The following is a 23,862-nucleotide window of genomic DNA, read 5'->3' as shown; positions in this document are numbered from 1 at the left end:
ACCGCGGGCTATTATGGCAGCCTATAACCATGGAGCTCCTAAACGACTTCGAATTGGCGGATGACGTTGCACTCCTCGCGCAACGGCGCTCTGATATGCAGAGTAAGCTCAACGACCTTGCCGAGCGCTCCTCCTCGGCAGGTTTAGTCATCAACGTCAACAAAACCAAATCGTTGGATGTAAACACGGTGACTCCTTCCAGTTTCACAGTAGCCGGGCAACCAGTGGAGACTGTTGAAAGCTTCCAATATCTTGGTAGCCAAATGGCGTCAGACGGCGGTACCAAGATCGACATAGGCGCACGGATCAAGAAAGCAAGGGCTGTCTTTGCGAGTTTAAGAAATATCTGGAAAAACAAGCAGATAAGTGAACGCACTAAAATACGCATTTTCAACTCTAACGTGAAATCTGTGCTGTTATACGCTAGCGAAACATGGTGTGTATCAGTGGAGAACACTCAACGGCTGCAGGTGTTCATCAACAGATGCCTGCGGTATATAATTCGAGCCTGGTGGCCTCACAACTGGATCTCAAACAACGAGCTCAATCGTCGTTGTCACCAGAGACCGATAGCAACTTCTGTTCGGGATCGGAAGTGGGGCTGGGTCGGCCACACTCTACGTAGGGGCGGAAACGAAATCTGTAAACAAGCATTAGACTGAAACCCAGCGGGACATCGCAGCAGAGGCAGACCCAGAGGCTCATGGCGGCGAAGCCTCAATAAAGAAATAAAAGAAGTCGACCGAAATCTAACCAGGTTAAAGCGATATCCGGGCAACGCTCAGGATGGAGATCTTTCAAGTCGGCCCTTTGCACCACCGGAGGTGTACAGGATCCATAAGTAAGTAAGTAAGTCCGCCAACACTTCCATAATAGGCTTTGGTTGTTCTACTCGGACCCGGAGATGTTCAGCTTTTTGTTGCCAGCTGTTCAAGGTTTCCAGACGAACTAATGTGAAATAATTCATCGAAGGTGATTTTCCGATCGTAAAGATCACCTTCCATAGCGCCCACCTTAGCCAAAGAGTCCGCTTTCTCATTTCCCGGGATTGAGTAATAAGAAAGGACCCAAGCCATGGTGATTGTGTAAGACCGTTTGGATAAGGCACTCAAAGCTTACCGTATCCCATTCAGAAGATACGCTGAGTGCTTAACCGGTTTCATTGACCGAACAGCCTTCAAGGAACTTAGACTGTCGGTGAAGATGAAAAAGTGGTCAGGAAGGAGGGATGCAATTTGCTCGAGTGCATAGTGTATAGCTGCTAGCTTAGCAGTACACACGGAACTAGGCTCTTTGAGCTTAGAGTAGGCGTTATGAAAAACGTTCAAAAATCAAAACACCGAAACCAGTGGAGTCATCCATTTTTGACCCGTCTGTGAAAAAGCTTTTATCCTCGCTGGCGTGCCCGTATTTGCTTGCAAATAATGGAAGTATGACCTACACACGAAGAAAGTCTGGTATTTCATGAACCTCCTGCTTCATGGACAGATCAAAAGTAACAGAGGAACTGTAAGAGTCTAAGAAGTTAGCACGATTGGTGTCAACCGAAGATGGGCTTACCTCCAGCGTCATATACCAGTGGTAAATAATCATGAATCGAGATTGAGGGTTTTGTTCGAGCAGCTACTCGAAGTTGTCAATGACCAATGTATTGAGAACCTCACAGCGGATGAGGGACCGGAGCGATAATTCCGCGAAACGATCCTACTCCCGCAAGTACTTCCAGACTCATCGTATGAGTCGAATTCATACAACCCAACGCAATAGGGAGACAGCGGTACCGTGGCGGTAGTGAATCCGTTGAAGCTTCGGCATGTGTGTTTTAGCCGCGGACTGGAAGCAGAAACTACCGTATTCGAGGACCGACAAAATGGTTGTTCTATACAACGTCATAAGATCTACGGGATGCACTCCCCACCATGTCCCGTTTTCTGGCATTTTTGTGACAGATACACAATGTGCTTCTCGAAGGTACATTTCGAGTCGAACCAGACCCCGAGGTATCATGCTATGAGTGATTGTCTTACCCATCAGTTGGAGCGGGAACTTTGCCGGATTATGTTTTTTTAAGACACATATCAGTTTTATCCGGAGAGATTTCGATACCCAGCTTCGTATCCCAAGTGGACCAATTGTCCAGAGTGTCTTGCAATCGTCCTTGCAGATCAATTGCGGTTGGCCCCGAAACGGAAACAACGCAGTCATCCGCAAGCTGTCTTAACGAGCAATTCGGCATGAGACATTCATCAATGTCTCTGACGTAAAAATTGTAAAGTAGGGGGCTCAAACATAAGCCCTGGGGGAGACCCATGTAGCTAATTCGTGAAGTTGCCGAGTCACCATGAGAAAAACTCATACGCTTCTCTGACAAAAAATTGTAAAAATAATTGTTTTAAATTGGTGAAAGTCCACACGAGTGGAGTTTGTCGGATAAGCCCTCTTAATGTCCAAAAAAACTGATCCCATTTGCTCTTTTTTAGCCAAAATAAGCTGAATTTCTGAAAAAGCAACGCAAGACAGTCGTTCGTTCCCTTGCCCCTGCGGAAACAAAATTGTGTATCTGACAAAAAACTATTCGATTTAACCCATTTGTCTAGCCGGAAGAGAATCATCTTCTCCAACAACTTCTGAAGACAGGACAGGCGATGGGGCGATCCGAATTATAATCCGACGCGGTTTTTCCGGGTTTCTGAATGGCTATCACCCTCACTTGCCTCCAATCATTCGGAACAAAGTTGCACTCCAGTAACTGGTTGAACAGGCTAAATAAGCGCCTCTTCGCGACGTCTGGGAGGTTTTCAAGCAAATTGAACCTGATACTATCCATCACTGGGATGGAATTATTACTTGAAAGGAGAGTAAGCGAGAATTCAGTCATCGAAAAGGGACGATCCACATAATCCCTGTCAGCAAAAGCAACACGTAACACTTGCTTCTACTACTTACTTGATACTTGATGGGCTACAGCTCTTCGAAAAACCTACGTCGAATGGAGTATCCTACTCCACTGGACTCGATCCTGGGCCAATCGCTTCCAGTCTCCCTGAACATTGAGCGCCCTCAGGCCCTCTTCAACTGCAAAAAGCCATCGTGTACGCGGCCTTCCACGACGCCTGCGGCTTCTTCCGGGTTCTCTACTAAATACTATCTTCGCTTGGCGTTTTTCCGGCATACAAACAATGTGACCAGCCCACCGTAGTCTGCCGTGTTGTATAAGCTTAATAATACCCAGCCCTTTATACGGCTGGTACAGTTCGTGATTCATGCGACGCCGCCAGATACCGTTCTCCTGTTTACCACCGAGTTATGTCCGCAGCACCTTATGCTCAAACACTCCGAAAGCTCTCCGATCAGCCTCCTTTAACGTCCATGTGTCATGGCCGTATAAAGCCACCGGAAGAATCAGAGTAGTATACAGCGCGAGTTTTGTTTTCGTTTGCAGACTACGGGACTGAAGCTGGTTACGAAGTCCGTAATAAGCCCTATTTGCAGCTGCAATACGCCTTTTCACCTCGCGGGTAACATCATTATCGCACGTCACCAATGTTCCAAGATACACAAATTCTTCTACCACTTCAAATTTTTCACCATCCAGCACCATTTCGCTACCACCACCACTAACGAACCCACGTTGATTGCCAGGAACCATGTATTTCATTTTGCTGGTATTGATCGTGAGTCCAATCCTCGCTGTCTCCCTTTTAAAAGGCACAAAAGCCTCTTCCACGGCACGGCGATCAATTCCGATAATATCGATATCGTCAGCAAATCAGCCGTATCAGTTTCGCCGGAAAACCATGTTCAAGCATAATTTGCCATAATTCATTCCGTTTCACTGAATCGTACGCCGTCTTGAAATCAATAAACAGATGATGTGTCTGCAAGTTGTACTCCCGGAATTTATCAAGGATTGGTCTCAGGGTAAACATTTCATCCGTCGTTGATCGGCCCTCACGAAAACCTGCTTGCTATTCGTCGACGAAGTACTCTTCAAGCGGTCTCAATCTATTGAACAGAATACGGGACATAATTTTGTACGCCAAATTAAGGAGGGTTATTCCTCGGTAACTGGCGCACTCCAGTCTGTGCCCTTTCTTGAAGAGAGGGCAAATGATGCCGTCCAACCAGTTAGCAGGTATTTCCTCGTCTTCCCATAATATTTAATTTTGACATAATATGGTGCAAAACCCGATCGTCGCTTTGATCAACCGTGTCAGTTTATCCGGAAATCCGTGTTCGTGCATTAGCTGCCATAGCTGGCCCCGATCGATTGTATCATATGCGGCATTGAAGTCGATGAATAGATGATGTGTGGGCACGTTTAATTCGCGGCATTTCTGCAGTACTTGGCGAATGGCGAACAACTGGTCCGTGGTAGAGCGTTTGCTCATAAAACCCGCCTGGTACTGCCCCACGAACTTCCTTGTAATTGGTGTTAGTCGAAGGCATACAATTTTGGAGAGTACCTTGTAGGCGGCGTTCAGCAATGTGATTTCGCGGTAGTTGCTACAATCCAGCTTATCGCCCTTTTTGTAGATGGGACACACGACACTTTCCATCCACTCCTGCGGCAGAACCTTATCCTCCCAAACCTTGGTAATCACCCAGTGCAGCGCTCTAGCCAGTGCCTCACCACCGTGTTTAAATAGCTCTCCTGGTAGTTGGTCAACCCCAGGGGCTTTGTTGTTCTTCAGCCGGCCAATCTCCTCCTGGATTTGCTGGATATCCGGAGCCGGTAAAATTATGTCCTGCGCGCGTTCTCCCAGCTCCATCACCATACCGCCATCTTCGTCTGCCACATCGCCGTTCAGGTGCTCTTCGTAGTCCTGCCGCCACCTTTGGATCACCTCACGCTCGTTCGTAAGAAGGTTCCCGTTTATGTCCTTATACATATCAGGCTGTGACATGTGGCCCTTACGTGAACGGTTCTACTTCTCATATAACATTCGTGTGTTATTAGCGCGCTACAGTTGCTCCGTCTCTTCACGGTTCCGATCTTCCTGCTGGCGCTTTCTCCTCCGGAAAATCGAGTTGTGTCCGTTCCGCGCCCGTTTATATCGTGCCTCGTTCGCCCTCGTGCAGTGTTGCAGCAATCTCGCCCTGCTGTATTCTTCACTTCCACTAACTGCTCACTTTCGCCGTCATACCAGTCGTTTCTCTGATCCAGGGGCACCGTGCCAAGTGCAGCGGTTGCGGTGCTACCAAAAGCGGCGTCCGACTTCGACGCGTGTTGATCACCGTCGAGAGTTTTGAGCGCAGGCATACTGCAACGAGGTAGTGGTCGGATTCAATATTCGCCCTGCGGTAAGTGCGGACGTTCGTGATGTCGAAGAAGATTTGGTTTTCCGTTTCTCGGTTAGGTGATCTCCATGTGGCCTTGTGGATATTTTTTCGGGGAAAGAAGGTGCTTCGGACTACCATTCCGCGGAACGCTGCGAAGTTTATGCATCGTTGGCCGTTGTTATTCAATACGGTGTGCAGACTATCCAGTCCGATGACCGGTCTATACATTTCCTCCCTTCCTACCTGTGCGTTCATGTCACCGATTACGATTTTGACGTCCCACAGTGGGCATCCATCGTATGTCTGCTCCAGCTGTGCGTAGAACGCTTATTTCTCGTCGTCGGGTCTCCCTTCATGTAGTCAGTGCACGTCGATGATGCTCTAGTTGAAGAAACGACCTTTTATCCTCAGCTTGCACATCCTTGCGTTGATTGGCTGCCACCCAATCACACGTTGGCGCATCTTACCCAGCACTATGAAGCCGGTTCCCAGCTCGTTGGTGGTGCCACAGCTTTGGTAAAAGGTAGCCGCTCGTCCCGTTTTTCCACACTTTCTGTCCTGGCCAGCAAATCTCCTGCAGCGCCACGACGTCGAAGTTGCGGGGATGTAATTCATCGTAGATCATCCTGACGGGTTTTGAAACAGTCATCATAAACATAGCTAAAATATCCAGATACATCTTTTTTTTTAGCACTTTTGCATTTGACTTAAAGTTTATTTTGCAGAAAATTGTAACAGTAGGGACGTTCCGATACTTCAAAATATCGATATCTGATTCGATACGTTTATTGAATCAAAGTATGGATATTACCGATATATAGGAATGAAAATATCGATATATCGGAAAAACATATGATATTTCAAAATACTTAGAATACATCTGTTGTCGATATTGTTAATTTTCTATGGCATTACTTCTTTACGAAAACAATTGAAAATTATTTTTCCTAGTAAGCTAGTCCACTATGCTGCTAGAGTCGTGTACCTGTCCAATAATCATGGCAATTACCGGCGATGGCGTTAATCGTGCTCTTACCCGGTGACAGTAACGACAGTGAAATCATAAAAAATCATTGAAAAAAATTCTGATGTGTTAACTAACATTTTTTCAATTACCTTTGAAAACCGCTTCGGAGAAATTTGCTTTTAATATTGACGGGAAATTATCAATGCTTTCCATAAAACAAATCTGTCTCCAGAATTTCAAGGGAAGTTTAATTTTTTTATTTTCATAGAACATTCAGAATATTCCGAATTTCCAAAGAGAATTCACTATAGTTTTCGGGGAAGAGCCGTTTTGCCGAAGGCCACTAGGCCACTAGGCTGGAAGGTTGTTTGGTCAAATATACAATTTGGCCGAACAAATCACTAGGGCGAAAGTCATTCGACCGAAATAGGACATTTGGCCGAATAAGACATTTGGCCGAATAAGACATTTGGCCGAATAAGACATTTAGCCGAATAGGGTATTTGGCCGAATAGGTTATTTGAAAAGTGAGAAATGAGGAGTGAAAAATGAGACGTCTCGCTTCTCAATCCTCATTTCTCACTTTTCACTGTAAAAAGTGAAAAGCGCGAAATGAGTAGTGAGACGTCTCGCCAATGTAATTTTTCTGTGGTGGCATGGTGCCAAAACTGTCATTGGCGGCAGCGGACATGTCAATCCACATCATCCATGCTACCGAGAAAAATAATTTTCTCTTTTAAATATAAGGCATATCAAATCAATTAGATATATTTTTATTTAAACTAGAATATAATATTTATCTTATCATGTGAAGTATTTTCTCACTTCTGCTGATTTTGCTGTGTCCTTCTATCTGATTCAATATATTGGTATCGAAAGCAAAAATATCGATACAAAAATAAATCGGTCACTGTATTGAAATTAACTGATGGTCAATTCGCCGTCCGTCGAAGCGGCCTTTTTTCCCTCCCCCTCATCCAGGAACGGAACTATGACAATTGACAACCGCCAGAATTCGACGGTTTCGTGCAATACTGGCACCATTTTTTTTTGTTTTTGCTATTTTGATGGCAAAGGACGGAAAATAGCATGAAGTTTCACCTGACAAAGAGGGTCATTCTTCTTCTTCTTCTTATTGGCATTACATCCCCACACTGGGACAGCTTAGTGTTCATTAAGCACTTCCACAGTTATTAACTGCGAGGTTTCTAAGCCAGGTTACCATTTTTGCATTCGTATATCATGAGGCTAGCACGATGATACTTTTATGCCCAGGGAAGTCGAGACAATTTCCAATCCGAAAATTGGCTAGACCGGCACCGGGAATCGGACCCAGCCACCCTCAGCATGGTCTTGCTTTGTAGCCGCGCATTTTACCGCACGGCTAAGGAGGGCCCAAAGAGAATCAATATTCACAATATATCAAAAGTTATGCTTATTTCAAAATTTGGCAATTTTTTATCGAAACAATTGTAAAAAGCCTCGATTTGCTGTTTTTTGTTTTTTGCTGAAACACAGAAAACTAATCCTTTTTATAAAAAAAATGCAAAAATATTCATGAAATTAGAAAAAACGCAAAATATGTAGTTTCAGGGAAAGTAGTGTAAATAGTGTAAGTTTCAGGGAAATTTTAAAATGAACATTTTCAGATTTCGATTTGTGCTTGTATTGCAGGAAACCGTCGAATTGTCTAAAAGTACAGTGGACGATTGAATTTACCACACTCGCATGTCGCTATTACTGATGATGGGTAGTTGTTTTATTAGCTGATTGGAATGGCTCTAGTTGTGATCAACAAATGAAAAGAACATTATTTATTTACTTTTAAATAAATAGTTTTAGTGTGATATATGCTTCTCATACTGATGTAAATACATCAGAAAGAATTTATATTTCTTGATTTTTACTAAAAAAAACATTTTTCGGTCAAATGTTGCATTCGGATGAATTGCTTTCGGCTATATTTTACATTCGGGGACTTTGTTTTCGAGTATTTGTATAACAATCCATTTTATTTACTTATTACCAGACTAAGGCCGAAGTGGCCTGTGCAATACATAAAAGTCTTCTCAATTCAGTTCGGTCCATGGCTGCACGTCGCCAACCATGCAGTCTGCGGAGGGTCAGCAAGTGAGTGATGAACTGAACCGCTAAAGTTAACACTGAATGGAAAACTCTTCTGATATCGCTGTGCTCTGGATAAATCGCATTTCAAAGTACTTATTCTCTTCCTTTTTTTGTCATTTTTCCATTCTTTATCAAAAAGGCTTGCAGTCCTAGGCTGGTTCACCTCTGAGGCTTCCCTTTCTTGTGAAACACTATTGCTCTGTCTTCTTTGTCCTCTTTGTCTTGTTTGTCTTCGTCTTCTTTGTCTTCTTTGTCTTCTTTGTCTTCTTTGTCTTCTTTGTCTTCTTTGTCTTCTTTGTCTTCTTTGTCTTCTTTGTCTTCTTTGTCTTCTTTGTCTTCTTTGTCTTCTTTGTCTTCTCTGTCTTCTTTGTCTTCTTTGTCTTATTTGTTTTCTTTGTCTTCTTTGTTTTCTTTGTCTTCTTTGTCTTCTTTGTCTTCTTTGTCTTCTTTGTCTTCTTTGTCTTCTTTGTCTTCTTTGTCTTCTTTGTCTTCTTTGTCTTCTTTGCCTTCTTTGTCTTCTTTGTCTTCTTTGTCTTCTTTGTCTTCTTTATCTTCGTTGTCTTCTTTGTCTTATTTGTCTTCTTTGTCTTCTTTGTCTTCTTTGTCTTATTTGTTTTCTTTGTCTTCTTTGTCTTCTTTGTCTTCTTTGTCTTCTTTGTCTTCTTTGTCTTCTTTGTCTTCTTTATCTTCTTTGTCTTCTTTATCTGCGTTGTCTTCTTTGTCTTCTTTGTCTTCTTTGTCTTCTTTGTCTTCTTTGTCTTCTTTGTCTTCTTTGTGTTCTTTGTCTTCTTTGTCTCCTTTGTCTTCTTTGTCTTCTTTGTCTTCTTTGTCTTCTTTGTCTTCTTTGTCTTCTTTGTCTTCTTTATCTTCTTTGTCTTCTTTATCTTCTTTATCTTCTTTGTCTTCTTTATCTTCGTTGTCTTCTTTGTCTTCTCTGTCTTCTTTGTCTTCTTTGTCTTCTTTGTCTTCTTTGTCTTCTTTGTCTTCTTTGTCTTCTTTGTCTTCTTTGTCTTCTCTGTCTTCTTTGTCTTCTTTGTCTTCTTTGTCTTCTTTGTCTTCTTTGTCTTCTTTGTCTTCTTTGTCTTCTTTGTCTTCTTTGTCTTCTTTGTCTTCTTTGTCTTCTTTGTCTTCTTTGTCTTCTTTGTCTTCTTTGTCTTCTTTGTCTTCTTTGTCTTCTTTGTCTTCTTTGTCTTCTTTGTCTTCTTTGTCTTCTTTGTCTTCTTTGTCTTCTTTGTCTTCTTTGTCTTCTTTGTCTTCTTTGTCTTCTTTGTCTTCTTTGTCTTCTTTGTCTTCTTTGTCTTCTTTGTCTTCTTTGTCTTCTTTGTCTTATTTGTCTTCTTTGTCTTCTTTGTCTTCTTTGTCTTCTTTGTCTTCTTTGTCTTCTTTGTCTTCTTTGTCTTCTTTGTCTTCTTTGTCTTCTTTGTCTTCTTTGTCTTCTTTGTCTTCTTTGTCTTCTTTGTCTTCTTTGTCTTCTTTGTCTTCTTTGTCTTCTTTGTCTTCGTTGTCTTTTAATCTTCTTTGTCACCTTCGTTAAGAAAGTTACTTCATAAATTTCCAATATTGCTACTCACGCCAACTGACGAGTTTGTTTTTGCACGTACCTGTGGATGATAAAAGAAACATTATATTAATAAATAAATAATCAATTGAGCACATTATAAATGCTGCGATGTGTTACTTTCATTGTACTATATTTTCCCTCAAACATGGACTGCTCTTCAATTCAGTATATGTATCATAAGCATTTGAATTTTTCTCGTTAAATGTTTTCCTTTCTTATTTACCTATTTAATGTTTCCTGAAAGTTATTTAAAAAGTTGAACGCACATATAAAAAGCTCATGCATTGAGCATTATTCTGAAAAAAAGTAGAATAATACTTAACTGAAGCTTTTCTGCCGTTCCCGAAAAAAAATACTTTGACTCGTACAATCTGTTCTACTACCCAACCCATTTCGGCCACACCGCGCTCGCCATGTCAAGTAATGTCAGCTTTTTCTGGAAACGCCCATCATAAAATAAAATCCTTTCGCATGCTTGTTATGTGCCATTATCATTTTGCGTATCGTATTCCAGCGCCGAAAAGGGGACCGCTTTTCCTCTCCAAGAACTTTGTACGATTGCCCAGTCATACAAATAATCTCTTTGACATACTCTTTCGCAGAGCATGCCCGGTGCACGTTATGAACGCACCAACATCAAAACGGAAAAGCCAGCCTCCTATATTTGCGTTATGACATCCTTCTAGAAGTATGAACACAAATTGTGTTCATCCGTTGGTTGGTTGGTTGTCCGTGGATCCCTTATTGCCATGACTGGATCCCTGTGTCAGAAATGTCGACAATTTAAATTTCTTGCGTGAGTGAACTGAGCCGCTTTTTGATATGGCTGCCCATCTCCCTGTCAGCTTCTTCCCGACGACAGGAATTCAGTTCAATTTGGCGGTCACGTCTGCGCCTGAAGGCATCCTTAAAGACCTAAATATGTTTTGAACAATTTTTCTCACAGTATGCGACTTATTAAAGCGCAATTAAAGAACATGTTGCTTCCGTTTTCATGCAACGAAGCATTATTTCTAGTCTCTAGTTGGGATTTCTGTGTAAGTATGTGAATGCATATTCTTCGACCGGTTACCTTTAAGCTCAAATACAAACGTTGGATGATAGTTATCGATAATAATGTCCACCATAATGTGATTTATTGCAGGTGTGATAATTACTAGTTCTATGTAGACTTGTAGAAAGATTTAACGAGGCAGTACAATGTTTCAATTTCCGCATCACTACTGAACACAGTTTCCCAGAAAATGGTAGTCAATCTTCAAAACCAATGTGCACAACGAAGCAAATAAGATTGTTCTGAAGTGAAGGACAATCCTTCCATGGTGGGGAAATAACCAATTCTAGCTGTGACGGACTAAGCACGAACTGGACAGTACGGCAAACAGTGGAATCAAAAATGTTGACAACCCAAGAATAAGACCGGAAAATAAGCTAGATGAGAATCAAATCTCATTACCGCCCTTGACAAGCGTTTCAACATCAAGATAGGGCAAAGAAGTGCGAAAGTACACGACAACACGAAAATGCTTTCACCCTTGTGACCTTTCCCAGCGCTTTAATAACGGCACGACCGATAGCAAGGCGCTGGCTATGATGGTGGTCTGTGTTTACTCAGTCATGCTGTCGGGGTTGAAGGGAAAAAAAAGAAATGAGATATCCAACTCACGACGACGAGTCGTTATGAGCTATGTGGAGGGTACCTTCCGACTTTGCCTATGCCAACGCTCCGAACTGGGACTTCCATGGAAGCTTATCAGCCCTGTTAGCACTCGCCCCACAAGCAAGGGGTTGATTTTCTTATCTTGTTTCTTTCGGTTCGTACCATCGGCGTTCGGGGGAAGTGAATCAAAATGGATTTCGGCAAGATCATCGGAAGTCGATTCCAGTCGAAGTTATGAATATGGAGATGGATGTCATGGTGTGAATTTTTCCCACGAGAGTCAATTTCCTTATCATGACTGCTTGGTTCACTGGATGTTCATTGATTAGATTCAGGATTTGGGCCAATATTTTACTAATCCAGGGAGCTGATGGCAGTAATATTTGCTTATGATATATCGTAATGTAATATGGGTTTCAAGGGGATAGCATGAACTGGGGACTCAATAATGGTAAACAATGAATTCTTTCACACGCCGAATAGGGTAAAACGTCCTATCGTTGTGGTATGTCCTAATGTTGCGGTAGTGTTAAAATAGTCCATTCTGGATATAACAGCATCAAAAATAATTGTGGATCCGCTAAAACTCTTCGAATCAGCCGCTAGAACACCTTTTGTTTGACAAAATTCCGTTCGAAATGATGAAAAATCAACATTTTTGATTAAAAAATGCATCCTTTAAGCCTATTATTGCGGTAGTGCTAAGGTCCTTGTTGATGCCAGCACTGCTCCGCCGTGTCACCGCAACTGACCTGTGGGGTGCACCGGTCTGAGATGTCAGTAAAACGTCAGCCGAAGAATGATTGGGAGAAATGAAAATAAACCGTCATCTATGTTTGTGAATTGGATGGATGAATCGAACGTGTGGTGGAGTGGAAATAATTAATATTTATAGTTAATTTGCTTATGCCTATGTCTATTTACAGTGAATTCCTACAACTACAATTTAAAATACTTATACTTATACTAAAAATCCTTATCACAGTTTGCTATCACAGATAGATATTGAAAATTACAAGTTGTAAGTGCAACCATTCTTTAAATCTAACCTAAAGCTAAACACATATTTTTCATAGACTAGCGTAGACGAACACAGAACAAATTTGAATTGGCTCAAACCGAACAATTGTAAGTAGTCAACTTGTTTAATTGTTAGATCGCACTAAACAATGAAATAAATATTCCAGCTTAAAGCTGTTTTCACGCCCAAACGGAGTTTCGTGATCTGCTAAAGGAAGTCGGAAAGGCCAATTTGTTCTCGGAACAAACTTTAAGAATTGTTCGTCATGTCGAATAAGGGTATACCAGCTAACCCAGCTGACGGAACACCGGAGAAGGATAAGCCTTCCGGCTGTGCTTGCTGTGATCGCCCGGAAACATTTGATAACATTGTCCAGTGCGATCAGTGCAACGAGTGGTGGCACATGACGTGCGCTGAAGTAACTCCTTCGGTGGCTGAGCGTTCGTGGATTTGCGGACACTGTATGCCATTAAGTGTTCTCTCGCGCACGACGACCTCTAGCGCACGGGTGGCCCGATTAGCGCTGAAGAAGAAGCAGCTGGAAGAGCAGCAAGCTATGGAGCAACGCCATCTCGCCGAGAAGTATAAGCTTCTGGAAGACGAACTGGATGAGGCGGGCAGCAACCGTAGCAGAATTAGCAAGGCAAGCAACCGGAGCCGAATTAGTAAGCGAGCGAGTATGGATAAGGTGAAACAATGGCAGCAAGAGTGTGCTGAACAATCTGAAGGCGCATCAGCACTGTTGCCAGAGGATCAGTCGGCAAACCCGGAAACATTCTCTGCACCTGCGGAGGTCGTAGTACATACTCAGCAGAAGTTTATGGAAGCAAACCCGAATCATCAACATACCGGTGAAGATCACCAGGCGTCCTGTTTCTACACTCCAACATTGAACTCAACGATGAAACCAAATGACCTAAACCCGAGCCTAGCCAATCAGGATCAGCAGCGAAACACCGGCGCGATCCCTAAAACAGCTCCTAACAAGGCTCCAAAGCAAAAAGATGTCAACATGTCAGGTAACTTCAAGACTCATGTGCCTCCCCCCACTCATCAAGGTAAGCCACGTTCAGCTCCAGTAGCTAAGCCTCCAATACCACAGAAATAAGAAAACTCTCTCCAACAAATAATTGAACAATTTGGGACTATGGAGCCTCCCACAATGGCCTCCAGCTTCGGGATCCACCCTAATGCATCAAGCACTCTTCCGCGAACCGGAATGATTACGGGCATTCAGCCATCGGTGTATCCGAGTATATCTTCGGGATAAGCTCCCCCATCTATGGGACGTCCCAATGCCGGCCATATCTTACCGGCAAATCCGACCAATTATTATGGATTGGATTCCCCATCCACAGGGTTACCAAACGTTAGGCTTCCGCCACCTGCAAATTCGGTTCCTTCTATGGGACTTCCGAATGCCGGCCATATCTTACCGGCAAATCCAACCCTTTCTTATGGATTAGATCCCCCTTTCGCGGGACTACCAAACGTTGGCCTTCCGCCACCTGCAAATTCGTCTCTTTCTATCGGAACGGCTCCCCAGCTGCCGAGGCTGCCGCTAATGGAGGAATTTACTCCCTCCCAATCGCAGTTAGCTGCTCGCCAAGTGATGTCACGTGACTTACCGACGTTTTCTGGTGATCCTGCTGACTGGCCGATATTCATAAGTAGCTTTATGAATAGTTCGCTATCGTGTGGCTATAATAGCGCCGAAAATCTTGCACGCCTTCAACGCTGTTTAAAGGGGCCCGCGTATGAATCTGTCAAAAGCCGTTTATTGTTACCTGAATCAGTGCCTCATGTGATAGATACCCTTCGCTTACTGTATGGACGCCCAGAACTACTTATCAACACTCTACTTCAAAAGGTGCACAGTGTTCCAGCGCCAAAGGCGGAGAAGTTGGAAACTATCATCGATTTCGGCATAGCGGTTCGCAGTCTCTGTGATCATTTGGAAGCTGCCGGGCAACCAGAGCATCTTTCCAATCCGACGTTGCTGATGGAGCTGGTCGAGAAATTACCTGCACACACCAAAATGCAGTGGGCCGATTACATACAACAGCACCCCATAGTCAACCTAAAAGTATTTGGAGATTTCATGCTGCGAGTCGTCCACGCAGTAAGTAGAGTAACAATGTACAGTGGCAGTCAACAAAAGCTGAAACCGAAGGGATCAGTGTACACTCATACTGTGGAAGGGGAACCTTTTCGTCAAGCTGCGCCAGCAAGCGAAAAGGTTTGTTTCTGCTGCAAGGAACTAGGTCATCGCATTGCAGACTGTGCGGTATTCGAGGCATTTTCGGTAGATGATCGTTGGAAGTTTGTGCAAAGTAACGGACTGTGTCGGAGTTGTCTGAACGCTCACGGGAAAAGGAGTTGCCGAAGCGCGTCGCGGTGCCCGATTGAAGAATGCGAATACCGACATCATCCGCTACTGCATTCCAGTCGATCCAGTTCTATCGTCCGGCCTTCTCGAGGGATGTCAACAGTGCAAAATCACGTACATCGCCAATACAAGCAAGCTCTACTTTTCCGGATCATTCCCGTCAAAATTTCCGGACCACTAGGAACCATCGAAACTTTTGCATTTTTGGATGATGGCTCGGATCTTTCTCTTATCGAAAGCGGACTAGTAGAACAACTAGGAGTCGACGGTTGGGAGAAACCTTTGTGTCTGAAATGGACAGGGAATGTCACCAGAGTGGAATCGGAATCGAAACATGTGCGAGTTGTGATCCAAGGAATGAATAGCCAGCAGAGATTTTCCCTCAACGATGTCCGTACAGTTAAAGAGCTAACGTTACCACAGCAAACTCTGAACTATAATGAACTGTCGCAGCACTACCGACACCTGCAAGGACTACCGCTCGCTAGTTACAGCAAAGCAATTCCGCGTCTATTAATCGGCGTTAATAATGCCAGCTTGACCGTCCCCTTGCAAGTGAAAGAAGGAAAAAGGAACGAGCCTATAGCAGTGAAGACAAGGTTGGGCTGGTGCATCTTTGGTGGAAATGACAATAAAGCAACACACTCACTAAACTACCACAGCTGTGAATGTTCCAGTGATCAGGAGTTACACAATATAGTGAAAGAATATTTCGCGATGGAAGATGCAGGAGTCCAACCGTCAGTAGCGCTTGAATCAGAGAACGACAAACGAGCTAGGAAGATAATGGAACAAACGACGAGACGAGTAGGTGAAAGGTTTGAAACAGGACTTCTGTGGAAATATGACGTCATAGAGTTCCCGGATAGCTACCAAATGGCAGTTAAACGACTTGAGTGTTTGGAGCGAAAAATGATGCACAATCCAGCATTGGCGAACAATTTGAAACTGCAGATAGCTGAGTACCAACAAAAGGGATATGCACATCGAGCCACAGATGCTGAAATCATGCAGGCAGACCCAAAACGAGTATGGTACCTTCCTCTAGGCGTTGTTACAAATCCACGGAAACCCGGTAAAGTGCGGATAATATGGGACGCTGCAGCCAAAGTTGACGGCATTTCATTAAACACCATGTTGCTCAAAGGACCGGATCAGCTTAAGTCACTACCAGCGGCCCTTCACGATTCAGGCAGTATAAGGTGGGTATTTCGGCTGACATAAAGGAAATCTCGCTCAACTTTTCAAAAGGACCTAAGTAACATATTTTTCATGAATTAATTTGAATATTGGAATCAACAGACCAATATGAAAGCTTTTGATTGCCGTACTCAAATTAATTCATGAAAAAAATGTTACTTAGGTCCTTTTGAAAAGTTAAGCGAGAAATGTTTCACCAGCTCACAATTCGTGAACCGGACCGTCACTCTCAGCGCTTTTTATTTCGAAACGACGCAACAGGGCTGGTAGAAACCTTCATTATGGATGTAGCAACTTTCGGATCTACATGTTCACCGGCTTCGGCACAGTTTGTGAAAAACAAAAATGCCAATGAGTTTGCAGACGTTTTTCCACGAGCAGTTGAAGGAATTCTAGAAAATCACTACGTGGATGATTATCTCGACAGCTTCGAAAGTGAAGAGGAGGCCGAAAAGGTTTCGCGTGAAATACAATCGATACACGAAAAGGGAGGATTTCAACTCCGCAATTGGCTGTCGAACAGTACGAAAGTGCTTCATGGACTTAACGAGGAAGACCCGATGGCAAGCAAGAGTCTCTGCTTCAGCGAGACGAAAAATGGTGATCGTGTGCTTGGAATGCTCTGGAAAACGACCGAAGATGAACTGTGTTTTTCTATGAAGATGAAGGATGAGGTTCAGAAGATAATAGATAGCGGTGAGCGGCCAACTAAGCGACAAATGTTGAGATGCTTGATGGGGATATTCGATCCGTTGGGACTGTTGAGCGTATTCCTTGTTCACGGCAAGATTCTCCTGCAGGATGTGTGGCGAGCTGGAATACAGTGGGATGAAAAGGTGCCAGAGGAGATATTCGGGCAATGGACAAGATGGACCAATCTGTTTCCTAAGATCGAGAGCTTGAAAATCCCACGATGTTATTTCGGAGAAGCAAGTATGCAACTATATAAGGAACTTCAACTGCATGTTTTCGTTGATGCAAGCGAAGCAGCCTTTTCTGCTGTGGCCTACTTCAGGGTGATCAATGGTGGGAGGGAAGCAGAATGTTCGATAGTCGCCGCTAAAACAAAGGTTGCGCCACTGAAGCCGCTTTCTATTCCCCGCCTGGAGTTGCAAGCTGCTGTTCTAGGCAGCCGTTTGATGATGTTTGTGCAGGAGAATCACAGTATCCAAATCAAGCAACGTTTCTTATGGAGTGATTCTGCTACAGTGTTGGCTTGGTTAAGAGCCGATCATCGCCGTTACAAACAGTACGTAGCGTGCAGAGTAGGGGAATTACTGTCGACAACAGAAGTAGAAGAATGGAGATGGGTCCCTAGCAAGCTAAACCCCGCGGACCCAGCAACCAAGTGGGGAACAAAGGCTTGTCCTGAAGTTAACGACGCCTGGTTCAAGGGACCTCAATTTCTCCAACTTCCCGAAGAGGATTGGCCGCTGCAGAACAAAACAATAATCCATCCAGAAGAGGAATTACGACCATGCTTTGTTGTACAAAGTTCAGATATCCCGGAAGGTGTGATAAATTTCACGCGATTTTCAAAGTGGAGAATATTATTAGGAACAGTGGCGTTTGTGCATCGATTTGTGGACAACTTGAGACGCAAGAGGAGAGGAGAAAAGTTGAATCTCCAATTCCTGTGCCAGGAAGAGCTCAAAAAAGCAAAGAATACAATAATGCGGATAGTGCAATGGGAGGAGTATCCAGACGAAATGGCAGGATTCTCAAAAGGACGAAATGATGTACCAAAATCCAGTGGTTTATATCAGTTGACCCCAACCATTGACGAACACGGAGTGCTACGGGTTGATGGGCGAATCGGTGCTGCCTTCTACGCGTCTTTTGACGCCCGGTTTCCCGTAATACTACCACACAAGCATTCTGTGACGAAGTTGATCGTATACGATTTTCATCGAGCACTGCAACACAGGAATTCGGAAACAGTAGTTAACGAAGTCCGACAGTTCTACCACATTTCTAAATTGAGGACGTTGGTGAAACAAATTGCGACTGCGTGTCAATGGTGCAAAATTTCGAAAACGGCGCCGAAGATTCCACGAATGGCGCCACTTCCAGTAGCTCGCTTATCGCCATTCACTCGACCGTTCACTTACACTGGTATCGATTTCTTTGGGCCTTTACAGGTGAAAGTAGGACGAAGTTTCGCTAAACGTTGGATTTGCCTGTTCACGTGTCTGACCACTCGTGCGGTTCATGTGGAGGTCGCCTACAGTCTTTCTACTCCATCGTGTGTCAAGTGTGTACGTCGCTTTGTCTGTCGCAGAGGAGCACCAGTTGAAATCTACAGTGATAACGGACCAAATTTCCAAGGTGCCGAGCGGCAACTGCGTGAGCAACTCAAGGAAATACATGGTGACTTAGCAGCGACAATTACCAACATCGCTACAAAATGGATTTTCATTCCACCTGGAGCACCTCATATGGGCGGTGCTTGGGAGAGGATGGTTCGATCGATTAAATCTGCCATGGAAGTTGCTTACAACAATGATCGCAAATTGGACGACGAGGGACTCGAAACCTTGGTCATTGAAGCGGAAAGTATAGTGAACAGCCGTCCGCTCACATACCTACCTCTAGACGCTGCCGAAGGTGAAGCACTTACCCCAAACCACTTCCTGTTGGGTAGCTCTACAGGTGTTCGTCAACCTGCAGTACATTTTATCGATCCTTCCGCTGCTGTGAAAAACTCATGGAACCTTATACAACATCAACTGGACATCTTCTGGAAGCGTTGGGTTCGAGAATATCTTCCGATCCTGACGAAGCGGATGAAGTGGTTCGATGAAGTAGTGCCTATAGCCGTAGGAGATTTGGTCCTCATAGTGGATGGAGACCGAAGGAATGGCTGAACTCGAGGAAGGGTTAAAGAAGTCATCACAGCAAAAGACGGTAGAGTTCGACAAGCTGTGGTTCAAACTAGAAGAGGAATATTTCGTCGACCGGTATCAAAGCTGGCCGTGTTGGAGGTTGAGTTGGGTGGTAAAACTGGAACCGATGGCCAGTGTTACGGGGGGGAGGATGTTGATGCCAGCACTGCTCCGCCGTGTCACCGCAACTGACCTGTGGGGTGCACCGGTCTGAGATGTCAGTAAAACGTCAGCCGAAGAATGATTGGGAGAAATGAAAATAAACCGTCATCTATGTTTGTGAATTGGATGGATGAATCGAACGTGTACGTGGTGGAGTGGAAATAATTAATATTTATAGTTAATTTGCTTATGCCTATGTCTATTTACAGTGAATTCCTACAACTACAATTTAAAATACTTATACTTATACTAAAAATCCTTATCACAGTTTGCTATCACAGATAGATATTGAAAATTACAAGTTGTAAGTGCAACCATTCTTTAAATCTAACCTAAAGCTAAACACATATTTTTCATAGACTAGCGTAGACGAACTATAGTAGACGAACACAGAACAAATTTGAATTGGCTCAAACCGAACAATTGTAAGTAGTTTACTTGTTTAATTGTTAGATCGCACTAAACAATGAAATAAATATTCCAGCTTAAAGCTGTTTTCACGCCCAAACGGAGTTTCGTGATCTGCTAAAGTAAGTCGGAAAGGCCAATTTGTTCTTGGAACAGTCCTATTGTTGAGGTATCGCTCTCAATAAGATATACACGCAATACCGCAACAATAGGACTGACCTTCAAAACATATCGCAACGATAGGCAACTGCGTCCTATTATTGCAGTAGTTTGTTTTTATTGTGACAAAACAAAACAATAAAAGTATAGCACAATTGACATAATGTTTACGAATTTAAGGTTAATGAGTATCTTATTCGACTACTGCAATGTGAAAAAAGATAAACAGTTCATTTTTAAAGATTTTTCGAAATCAATTTTGTTCTGAGACGGTGCTTAACCCCTTCATAATAGGTCGTTTTACCCTATACGAAGAAATTTTAACTGCGTCGAGTACCTGGTAAGAGGTTTCCTCTTAGGTTAAATTGAATTTGGTGACAAAATTTGAAAAGATGATCTTTATTCAATTAATCTATTCTGATCGGCCAAAATAACCTTACATTACTAGTTTGATCTAGAATTTTCCAGGGAATCAGGTGGAGTTATTTTTGTCCACCACATGACTAAAAAAGCTAAAATGTTGCTCATTTTACTAAACATTTTAGTATTTTCTAACTATTACCCAAAAGGCCAAGGTCTGCCGGAAAGTATAACAAATAAGGGATATTAGGGTAAAACGAAGTGCAGTGAACTTAACCACCTTTCGCACGATTCCCCAGAAAGTTCTACGATTTGTGTCGAAATTTCAACGCAATGCGTCCATACCGAACCGAAATATTAAATTAATTTCCACCATTTAACAGAAAGGGTCATTTGGGCGAACGGGTCTTTTGGCCGAAAGGGTCATTTGGCCAAGAGGATCATTAGGCCGAAAGGGTCGTTTGGCAGAAAGGGTCGTTTGGCCGAAAAGGTCATTTGACCGAATAAGACATTTAGCCGAATAGGCCATTTGGCCGAATAGGTCATTTGGCCGAATAGTGAGAAATTAGGAGCGTAAGATGTCTCACTACTCACTTCGTGCTTCTCACTTTTTACAGCGAGAAGTGAGAAATGAGATGTGTCACTATTCGCCTCACGCTTCTCACTTTCTAAAGTGAGAAGAGAAAAATTTAGAAAGAGAAGTAAGATGTAAAAAATGAGAAGCGCGAAGTGAGTAGTGAGACGTCTCACTTCTTTTTCTTCATTTTGCATTTTTTTTCACAGTTAGAAGTGAGAAATGAGGAGTGAGACGTCTCACTTCTCACTCGTCATTTCTCACCTATCACTGTAAAAAATTAGTAGTGCGAAGTGGGTAGTAAGAGGTTTCCTCTTCGGCAGGCTTAGTCATCAACCAACGTAACCCCGGGTGTAAACACGGCAATCCTTCCAGTTTCACAGTAGCCAGCTAATCAGTGGAGAATGTTGTAAGCTGCCAATATCTTGGTAGCCAAGTGGCATCAGCCGGCGGTACTAAGATCAACATAGGCGCACGGATCAAGAAAGCAAAGGCTGCCTTTGCGAGTTTAATACATCTAGAAAAACAGGCAAATAAGTGAACTCACCAAAATCCTAATTTTCAACTCTAACGTGAAATCTGTGCTGTTATACGCTAGCAAAAGATGGTGTGCAGGTGGCCTCACAACTGGATCTCACACAACGAGCTTCATCGTCGTTGTCACCAGAGGCCGATAGCAACTGAAATTCGGGATAGGAAGTGGTGCCATTGATACCATGGTGCATGCAGCGATTCTGAGGTAAATTTTAGAGTGCTACGGTCGATAATAACAGTACTCAAGTGATATCTTTCCACGCCATTAAGACTATTACTTGATTGGTGTTAGTGATTAAAAAGCGTATGGTTTAAAGTAAACCGGTTCTTTTCGAACCTTACTTGATACTTGAGGGGCTACAGCTCTTCCTCGGTGTACCTACGCCGAATGGAATGTTCTTCACCACTGGACTCGATCCATGGAAATTCGCTTCCACTCGCCCTGAACGTTAAGCGCCCTTAGGTCCTCTTCAATTGCTGAGAGCCATCGTGTACGCGGCCATCCACGACCTCTTCCTCTACTCTACAGCCTCTTCCGGGTTCTCTACTAAAAATATATTGAACAGTAGATACGAGGGTGCATTACCCTACTTCAATTCATGTAAGGTAACAAATGATGTCGATATTTCATCCAGAACCCTTAACTTGATTTCGATCCGTCCGAAGTTACACGAATCAGCCGTATCAGTTTCGCCAGAAAACATGTTCTAGCATAATTTGCCATAATTCATTCCATTTCACTGAATCGTACGTAATGTTCTACAAAGTTGTAGCACAGCTTATTCCTATTAATTTTGCATGCCTTGTAGAATCAACCCATGCAAGCTTTTCCACTCGATTTAGTACACGACTTTAGTACAATAAATGGCATGAAAGCTTTGAAAGCATCCCTACTAGAAGAGCATAACAAATACTAAATAAAATTTTAACACGTAGTGATATTTATAACTTATTTTGATACAATTTTGTTCTTATAGAGTAGCAATTATCTTTCAAATGTTATAACATGATTTTATAATAATGTGATTTAAAAAATGCTTAACACCGAATTTCCCAAAAGTACACTGAGGAAAATGGACGTATGATTTTCAATCAAACTGTTTATGAAAATTTGTCACATGGAATTTGTATGAATTTCAATATATTCAATATATTTATTTATTTATTTATTTATTTATTTATTTATTTATTTATTTACCACAGATCCATCTGACTATATTGTCTTAATGAATAAAAAATACAATGATGTTCTCGATGGAATCGATTCTGTAGCAATGATCGTTGCCGGAGAGGACGTTGAATTGCGCAACTGCGGAGAATCAATCTCTTTGATCAGTACCTTGGCAACGAATGTTGTCTGCTGCACTCATGCTGGAAGATTCATTGTGGATCACGCCAGGGCAAACTGCGTAATGCCAAGCGAATGAGCCTCCGCTGAACACGTTCAATCCTTATGGACCATGATACATAATTTGGATACAGCACACAACAAAAGCAGTCTAAAGGATAGGTTGTACAAGCGCACAATAGAGAGACTTAAAGCAAAATGGATCGGTAATATATTTCTCGGGTACTTTTTCAAATCGGCGTATGTCGCAAATTGTAAACAAACCCGTTTTCAACAGCATATGGCATCAAATTCATCTAAAAATGTGTATATCTTAAAACCTACATGAAAATGTGTTTTTAAAAATGTAAATCAATTTTTTGCAAAACGGTGTAACATCATTGTTGAAAATATTGCACATACACCGCTTAGCGGAAAATGTACTGCAAAAAGTTTTTTCAAACAACTAAATAGTTAAAAACGTGCGTCTGCTTGTACTTTTTCATCACTGATTTCAAAATTAAGCATGTTGCTTAAATATTCTGATTTTCGTTAAGAAAAACATTTTACGTTGTTTTTCAGCAGCAAATGTTGTTACGTCGTGTTGTAAGTGTTGCAATTTTTTTGTCGCATGTGCGTGAAACGTTTCAACTTGACGCAACATTTCGACGTATCAACAATGCAGCGTACGGAGCAGCGTAACATTTCGACGAAAGTAGCATGACCTCGGTCATGCTGACGTATCAAAACGACGTATGTGATTTATCTGTTGCAGAACGTTGTAACATATATTTTTATCAAAATAACTGAAATGTTCACACGCAGTGCAGATTTCAGGGTCAGTGACGATGAATCTTTTCATAATGTATCGTTGAGGTGTATTCAATTGCAATAAAATCTGTTAGTTTCTAAATAGGAATAAACGATGTTAACAATGGATCAATCGCCGCGAAATTGCTGGTGGGGATTCTCATCGATTTGTTTTCGGCGAAAAATGACAAAACAAAACTTTGCCAGACTGTCCGGACGTTTCGGTCGATTTACTGGCCTTCGACCATCTTCTGCGGACAAATCTTCCAGTCACTTATTTTCTAACAGACAGCCATTACTACTAACACTTACTACAGTTAGTAGTAATGGCTGTCTGTTAGAAAATAAGTGACTGGAAGATTTGTCCGCAGAAGATGGTCGAAGGCCAGTAAATCGACCGAAACGTCCGGACAGTCTGGCAAAGTTTTGTTTTGT

General features: G+C 42.7%; 2 protein-coding genes across 3 annotated transcripts in view; one reads left to right on the top strand and one right to left on the bottom strand.

Moving 5' to 3' along the window:
• LOC134206349 (protein sidekick-2-like) overlaps nt 1-23,862 on the bottom strand; it is a 403,216-nt gene that overhangs the window by 270,709 nt on the left and 108,645 nt on the right. The window lies entirely within an intron of this gene.
• LOC134206342 (uncharacterized) lies at nt 12,675-19,818 on the top strand. 2 transcript variants are annotated; one of them, XM_062682049.1, is made up of 3 exons: nt 12,675-12,726; nt 12,786-13,638; nt 19,465-19,767. In XM_062682049.1, exons 2-3 carry the CDS (start codon nt 12,885-12,887, stop codon nt 19,506-19,508), a joined length of 798 nt encoding a protein of 265 aa, XP_062538033.1. In that variant the 5' UTR covers nt 12,675-12,726; nt 12,786-12,884; the 3' UTR covers nt 19,509-19,767. The 2 variants fall into 2 exon arrangements, 1 of the variants encoding a protein (XP_062538033.1); XR_009978267.1 differs by lacking the exons at nt 12,675-12,726; nt 12,786-13,638 and having other exon boundaries at nt 19,072-19,559; nt 19,615-19,680; nt 19,740-19,818.

The sequence above is a fragment of the Armigeres subalbatus genome, chromosome 1 (genome assembly GCF_024139115.2).
Source record: "Armigeres subalbatus isolate Guangzhou_Male chromosome 1, GZ_Asu_2, whole genome shotgun sequence".
Classification (NCBI taxonomy): domain Eukaryota; kingdom Metazoa; phylum Arthropoda; class Insecta; order Diptera; family Culicidae; genus Armigeres; species Armigeres subalbatus.
Note: the sequence above shows the minus strand (reverse complement) of the source record. Positions and strands in the feature narration are given on the sequence as shown.